The 7,438-nt window shown below is 49.1% G+C and overlaps 2 protein-coding genes across 2 annotated transcripts; one reads left to right on the top strand and one right to left on the bottom strand.

Moving 5' to 3' along the window:
• Positions 1-2,607: 2,607 nt before the first annotated feature.
• Positions 2,608-3,985, top strand: EMWEY_00053870 (hypothetical protein, conserved; the record flags this gene model as incomplete). The annotated part of the gene is made up of 3 exons (XM_013480064.1): positions 2,608-2,912; positions 3,214-3,468; positions 3,673-3,985. The coding sequence occupies 3 exons, from the start codon at positions 2,608-2,610 to the stop codon at positions 3,983-3,985; spliced, it is 873 nt and encodes a 290-aa protein (XP_013335518.1).
• A 904-nt stretch (positions 3,986-4,889) lies between these two features.
• Positions 4,890-7,300, bottom strand: EMWEY_00053880 (cGMP-inhibited 3',5'-cyclic phosphodiesterase, putative; the record flags this gene model as incomplete). Its single annotated transcript, XM_013480065.1, has 4 exons — positions 4,890-5,315; positions 5,905-6,168; positions 6,450-7,097; positions 7,286-7,300. The coding sequence occupies 4 exons, from the start codon at positions 7,298-7,300 to the stop codon at positions 4,890-4,892; spliced, it is 1,353 nt and encodes a 450-aa protein (XP_013335519.1).
• Between the last annotated feature and the right edge of the window lie 138 nt (positions 7,301-7,438).

Below are 7,438 nucleotides of genomic sequence, written 5' to 3' on the forward strand. Positions count from 1 at the left end.
TATATATATATATATGCATTATGCTCAGCTGTATCGACATTTGGCTGCTGCGGAATGCCGTTTGCCCCAACTGCAAAGCTCCCATCTGCGCTTCCCCCATCAGTGGCTGCTGCGGGCCAGAAGGGGGAGAAGCGGAGAGCGGCACTGAGAGCTGCACAACAGGCGCATCGTCAAGGTCTCAGTCTACTGCAGCGGGTAGGCATGAACAAGTTAGTCATTCTCATTCTTTCTTTTCCAACGTTCAAACCGTCAATATTCTTTCTGTTTTGATAGACAGATCAGTTCCTATTTCCATTAACTAAGGGGACTGATATTGCAAACACACTGCATATTGATGTTGGTCTTCCATTTCCAGTCCTTGCTAGATTGTCAATCCTTGCTAGAAGCGTGGGTGTGTAAATATGCTTACATGGGTTGGCTGGTTTTGTTATTACGTGATTTCTATGTGCATGTGACGAATAGGTTGCATATTTTACTTACATGTGTATGCATGCGTACTAGAAAGTGGGGGATCTCGATGGAAGCGAATGCATGATGGCATTTGCTGTACTCTGATTTTTGCTGTGTATGTGTGTCTGTTCTGTTTGGTTTTCGTTGCCTTTGTGTTGTGACATACGGTACTTCTAGTTACTTTTTCTTCTCTGCGTTCTGCATTTGCGGGAATCTGCAGGGGATGCTCCAGGCTCGCAGCAGGTCTGACTAACCTTTGGCTGTCATATCTGCGTGCATCCAGCTCAGCGTGTCTGCATGCATCCGAAGATGCGTGTTTTCATGCATGCATGTACGAGCATGTCTACACAGAGGAGCTCTCTTTACATACGTCGAGTCACCAGCGTTATTTCCTCTCAGCTTCCTTCGAGGGACACAGGAATTGAAGCATTTTGAAGGAGGGGCGGACTAGTTTTGCTGGGAGCTACTTTGCCAACAGCTTCCCAATGAATTTCAAGTTGATGCGCATTTCCTCATTCTCTTGCGCTCTCGCCTGTGGAGGTGACGGTGCGCCAAGGCTTCAGAGAGGAACAGAGGAGGGGGGGGGGGATTAGTTGCTTTGAGATGTAGGCATTTGCAAATGTTGGACGCGTACTTGCAGAAAGGGGTATACAAATATGTATTCTTATATGCGCGTATGCGGATTTATATAAATATTATATATAACATATTTGTACATTATACACGAACAGTATGAATGCAGGTGCATGTTCGTATGCCGGTTCGGGCGTTTGCTTGTTTCCCGCACACGGCATCCGCCCTTCCTTCTTGGCTCGCTTTAGCAAAACGACGGGGTGCAGGGACTGGCTATAGTTCCCTTCAATGAACGACTCAACAATAGTATTCGTAATAGTTATTTTATTATTATTGGTTTCTCTGGACTGCTCTTTGGGAGACTGAATTTTGTTGCAGCGCCAACGGAACGTTTACAAACCTGACCGTCTAAGCACACGAGGTGTGTTGCGCTTCCGTAGGAAATCTATTGGACCGTGCATTTTGTGCACTCGACATTCTGCAGGCACCAGTTTGTAGTTCAATTTTTGAATGTACTATTAGGAACTGTAGTTGTCGCATCTGCAATAGCTGAGGAGTGTGTTGAAGTGGTTTGCCGCAACTTCAACACTTCTTTCTGATTAGGGTGTTAGACGTCTGAAGTGTATAAGTTTTAATTTCCCGCGTTCCAACAGCGCATAGCAGCTAGAAGCTCACTGTGTGGGTGGGGGAATGAGGTGACCCGTGAGGTTCGGCTGGTAGACAGAAGCAGAATGGACGCTTGAAAGGATTTTGATCATGCAGCCTTCTTAATATTAATAAAATTGCGATTTGAATTGGATACACTCGCGCCTCTCGAATTTAATACACTGCTGGTTTCACCGCGTCGCAAGGCTCGAGTGTGCGGGTCGATAGCCTGTAGCGGCGAACAAGTGGACGGTTGGGGATTGGGACACTAAGGAGGAGCTGCTAGGTCAGTTATTTAGTTCACAAGTTTTTGTCTGTACACTAGTTATTTGATGTATACATTTAAGGGGGGAGGAAAGAAGGGCGTGCGTTGAGCGGCTTCACGAGCTCGGAGGACGGCGGGCCTTGAGGCACGGTGTATAGAGCTGTTGGTTTTTGCCCCTTTTCTCGGATATGTGCATCATTAACTTTTGACGAACGGAAATATAAGAATGAAAAATGGGCTTCTACCGAAAGAACGACGGATGAAGGGAGCGCTTTCGCTGCAGCCGCCGATGCCGCCAGATCAGGCAAGCCGCGGACGATTCGGTCGGCGGCGGCTAGCAAGCGGTCGCGGCAGTTGGCGTTTCGCTGGTGCCCCATTAATGAGAATACTTGTGGAAATTAAAAGCCAAAAAGCCCCCTATTTACTCATTAGATGAAATTGGTTTGTGTTGTAGTCTCAGTTGTGGCGTATTGCGGCATCTGCTTCACCCCGGCGGCCTCCTAGCCTCTCACAGCCAGCATCGACTGCAGCGTCGCGCTGCTTCCTCCCGCCTCGTTGGACCCAACCACCCTTTTACTTCTTTCTTTCTTCGTTTTCATCTTTCTTTATAGCAGTTGCACAGCCAGAAAAACACCACTTTGCGTCAACAAAGGCAGTTAGTAGTAACGGCAACGATGCAGGTGCCTAACCACCTCACTGCCAAAGGCAGTGCTGATTCTTTTTCCCCTTCCCCTGCACCTGAAACCAAACTCGTGGGTTCCCGAGTGGCTGCCCCGGGTGAAGTTCCCGCTCGCCGTCTGCGTCTTTCGGAGGTGGACGAGGCGCACAGGGCTCGCAGCCCATCTCGGCGGCCAGGCTATTGTGTAGACGAGCTGTGTACTTGCGGCCAGCACAAATGCATTCCTTCAAGGCCTTCTGTGCCATTTGAGGGGAACTCGGTATACAGACAGGAATACGGACCCAAACCCCTACCGACCCCGTACGCACACTGCCAGCTCCGTTGCAACTTGTAGCGAACCGAGTTTCATCAACAACATGCACTTGAGCTATGAATTCACTTTTTCACTCTGACCAATAGTGATGTTCCCCTTTTCGCCACTGTATCGTTATACCACTGTTCTTGTCTGCTTTTTGAGGATTCCCCATTGCTTTTACTGTATGTTGTTGCTTGTTTGGTGCTGTATGTGCTCTGGTCACCTTCCTTGCTTCTTTGTTGTTGCTTGCTTGCTGCCTTTATTGTCTCTATTTTCTCTTTCTTCGTTTGCTTGTTCTTCTGAAAGGCTGCAGCAGGCACCGGTGACGCTGCCTCCTTCTTTGCCTTTTGAGGGCGAGAGCAGCTACAGGACTGAGTATGGACCCAAGCCACTGCCGCCTCCCCCAAAAGCCTCCACTGTGACGGTGCCCGCTTCGCTTCCTTTCGAAGCGACAACAGCGTATCGCACAGATTATGGCCCGAAACCCTTACCCCCGCCCACAAAGCCAGCAGAAATCCACCTGCAGCCCTCTCTGCCATTCGAGGCCAGTTCGTCTTACAGGTATACCAACGAAACCGGCGCCATGCATGATGTAATGGGAAGGAGAATAGAGGGATTGGAAGATGCATAGCTGACAACCTGACATAGTATATGAGGCCCAGGATGCGCTGCTTCTCTGTCGCAAGCATGCACACACTTGCGTTTTTCTTGCAGTTCTTGTGCACTGACCTTTTTTTCTTTTTGGCGCTTTGCTTTCCTGATCAGGTCGGACTACTGCGCGAAGCCCCTACCTGAGCGGATGCCTGTTACTGCAGCACCAACTCCTGTGTCTCTGCCTTTTAGAGGAACCAGCGCTTACAGAGAAGAATTTGGCCCCAAGCCACTGCCACCGCCACTAGCCCCTCAGAAGGTGGAGGTGCCTCAGTCTCTTCCTTTTGAAGGCGAAAGCGTCTACCGCTCTGAGTTCAACCGCAAAGAAAACCCCGTTTGCCAGGTGGCGCGCCTCCCCCCTTACCCCCAACCCGAGTACCCCAACAATCACGTCTTCTGGGACAAGGAAGAAAAGACCTGGTACTGACAGCCGGTTTGTATAACAAACATATACACAAAGCCACTCGTGTACATGAGTGCCACAGACAGACACACTCCCTTCACCTCCGCCCGTCCTTCTCCTTCACTTCATCCGCTCTTTCCTTTCGACGAGCAGAAATTTATAAAATGCAGCATCTGCATATGCATACGGCTACTATTGTACTGTGCTAAGTACAATGTATGTTATATATATTGTACCTACTATGTGCTGTCTTTCGCGCATTCCCTCGGGAGTGGCAAGCCATGCAACAGCAGTAGCTGCAGCAGAAACGCAGGATCTGTGGCGGCGGGCAGCAGCAGTAGCAATACGTTGCATCAGCAGGTGCTTAAGCGCATAAGGGTGCTGTTAGTCTCGGATGATGGGCATTCACAGCTTTGTTTGCCTTATTCCGGGCCCAGTGGAGGCCTCCTTGTTTTAGTGCTACAGCCTGGCACGCCAGCTAACTAGCTAGCCGTTTAGCTAGCAGTGGGCTAGCTCCCTGAGCTCCAAGCAACTGCTAACCTTATTTAATGCGCTAGGGTATATCGCTCACAAAACTGCCCCGCTGAAGAGTAAAATGTAAAATGAAAAGAGCAGATACGCAAAACATTTTCAATGTATACTTGCGTACAGGTGCTTTGTCGCTGTTGGTCGTTGAGTTTCTTGCAAAGCATGCCTATAGATATTCTGCTTAAAAGACAGTGGAATATACGTGCATCCGATGTGTAACTATACTCTAATCCTCCAGGCAAACGCAGGAACGACGTCCCGTAGTTGCACTAATTGAGTGACCAACAACAGGAACTGGTGTTGCTGTTTCGCTGGTTCACTTGGAGGATAGAAATGTCTCCCCTCTAGAACCGTTAGCTGGAGGCTTTTTACAAGCATGGGCCTGAGAGTGTTGGGCCGACTACTGAGTTTGCTGTACTACAGTTCCTGCTCCAGCTGCATGCCTCCCTGTCCCAGTAAGGCTGCTTCCTCTTTCTGTGGCAGCTCTAAGAGGCTCAGAAGAGGAATCCGTAGGAGTTGTTGCAGGAGAAGGGCTGGGGGTGTTCGCTAGACTTTTCCAACACCTGAGATTATAGTTAGCGTGTCCGATGATGCCGTCCATCAAAGACAGTCCTGTGCAGGTAGGCTCCACAAGAGAACTTGCACTACACAGGGCTTGCTGCTGCTGCTGTTGGGATAGTTGCTGTTCCAAGCATGATCTTATTTCCACTACTAAGGGTAGCACGATGTACTCTAAAAAGCCGCATTGCGCTGCCGGCATTTCGGCTGCCTTGCGGCGGTCACAGAGCGGAGAAATCACCAAACCCAACTGTTCCTCCACGTCTCCCTGTAAACAAAGGATGCAATGTTTGTGCACGTTTGCGTTTTTCATGTGTTGTGAGCCTTCCAGTTTGTGTGTCGTGTGTTGACCTCGATAGACATACATGCAGTCATTGGACGTATTTACTCTGTGCGTTTTGCTTCATTCGTTGGGTTAATGCTTTCACTCTTGTGGTAATTTTACACTTATATTAGTGGACTGCTAAGTCCTGTGTGCTAGTGGTTTTAGGCTTTTGTATCTTCTTTTCCACTTTCCATGTGCATGCTATCTCCTTAGATGCCTTTATTCGTCGTGAGGTTTCTGTTTGCTGTTCCAGGTGCTCGCCATTCTTTGAAGTGGGATTACCCTCTTGTCGCTTGGGACAACAATTCGTTTTGCTCAAGTGTCTTATATATTTTCATTGGCAGCTGAGGCAGCTAATTTCTATGCTAAAGAAAAACTCCTATCTTCCCTGGAAATGCCGCCTTTCAGCAGTGGGAAGCGGCGGAGGCAACGAGAGTCACTCCAGCCGCTTCCGGGCGACGGAGTTACTCCGAGGCGCATACACCTTGGAGAGGCATTACCAATGTTGTTTCGTGTCACACTGTGTACTTACTTGTGTGTAGAACTCCTCGTTAACGCGGCATGCCCAGATGTAATGCTGCTCCCAGGCCAAGGTGGAGTGGCCTATATCTCCTGCTTTGATGAAAAGTTTGGCTAACATCCATTTGTCGTCTTCGTTAGAGGCAACAGAAAAGGTTTGCGAGGCGTTTCGGGCCCTAAAAGAGGACAAAATCGGGAAGTGCTGCGCCATATCTGTCGAAAGAATCAACTCAATCACCTGCCGCCGCAACTGCCGATACCCGGAAACAGACAAGCCCTGAAGTGCAGCACAGATACGAATAGCGTCACCTGTACATACACCGCACCCATTTATTCAAAACACCATCACTACATCATATGCCACAGTTGCCTCTTGGGCGATTCCTGGTTTTAGGTCGTGGTTCTGCTGCACGTCGGCAGCAGCAACAGCTATTTGTGGTTAGTGGAAAAAGCGAAAAAACAACTGACTCAGCTGGTAGAGATGCAATTGCTTCTGTTGCCTTTAGGCCGCGTGGGGGCTGAGACTGTTTTTGACTATTGCTGCTACTTCGTCGTTACCTTAAGGATGCCTCCGTCGATATCGGCGGTGTCGGAGAGGGTTTTAAACGTTTTGTAGGCGTGGAAATTTTCCAAGACTGCGTTGTCGTTGTAGACGAGGGCGAGCGACTGATTTGTAGACACCAGGAATGCGTTGTTTAGGCCAGGATGTGCGACGTCGTGGCCCAGCGCTGCAATGCAAATGACAATTTCGTCCTCTATAACGGCTCTTCGGTGTCCTCCAGTTGCATGCGCCTCCGTTTGAGTACCTAAGCTGCAGCTGGGAAGCAGCAACGTCTCTTCTTGTGACTGGCTGTCGTTGCACGTCTTGCTGCTGGGGAGCCCTGAAGGGGGGAGTGCCCCGTTGTGGTGGGCGTGAGGAGCAGAAGAGCCACCGGCTGCTACAGTTTGCAAGGAAGGGGCGGATGCCAAAAGCAGTTCAGCGGGAGTTCCAAGACGACATGAAAGCGTTGCGTAGAGGTTCGAGCTCCGCGCTAGCAAGACGGAGAAGTGCGCCACAAGAGCCGCATGCATGCGGTTGTGGTAGAGGTTGGGGAGGTATTGCGCCTGAAGGGCCTTGAGGAAGCCACAGATTGCCGCTAATGAACAGCAAAGTCCTGCATGCTGCAAGTGTGGCAGCAGCAGCTGGAGACCAACGAACAGCATGCACTGTCAACACACTCACACCCGCAACCATAAAGGCAAGCAAAACTCGAAAACTCCAACTTGCTAAGCACATGCAACAGCATCTGCTTTTGTTCAACCAACTCCGGTTCATCTGGCATAGGAATCTCTGTGGACGAGTATCCTAATTTCTTTAATTAATGCACGCTGATGGAATAATGGCAAAGAAATACACTTGTCGGACCCATTCTAGTTAAGTGACAACTATGCTTAGATAGCTGATGGCTTTAGGCATGCATTCACAAACGCATTTGCCAATACCTATAATACTGCCTGTACAAATAGTATATACAATATATATATATATATATATATATATATATATA

Source organism: Eimeria maxima, genomic scaffold (genome assembly GCF_000499605.1).
Source record: "Eimeria maxima Weybridge genomic scaffold, Emw_scaff1573, whole genome shotgun sequence".
In the NCBI taxonomy this organism is placed as follows: Eukaryota; Apicomplexa; class Conoidasida; order Eucoccidiorida; family Eimeriidae; genus Eimeria; species Eimeria maxima.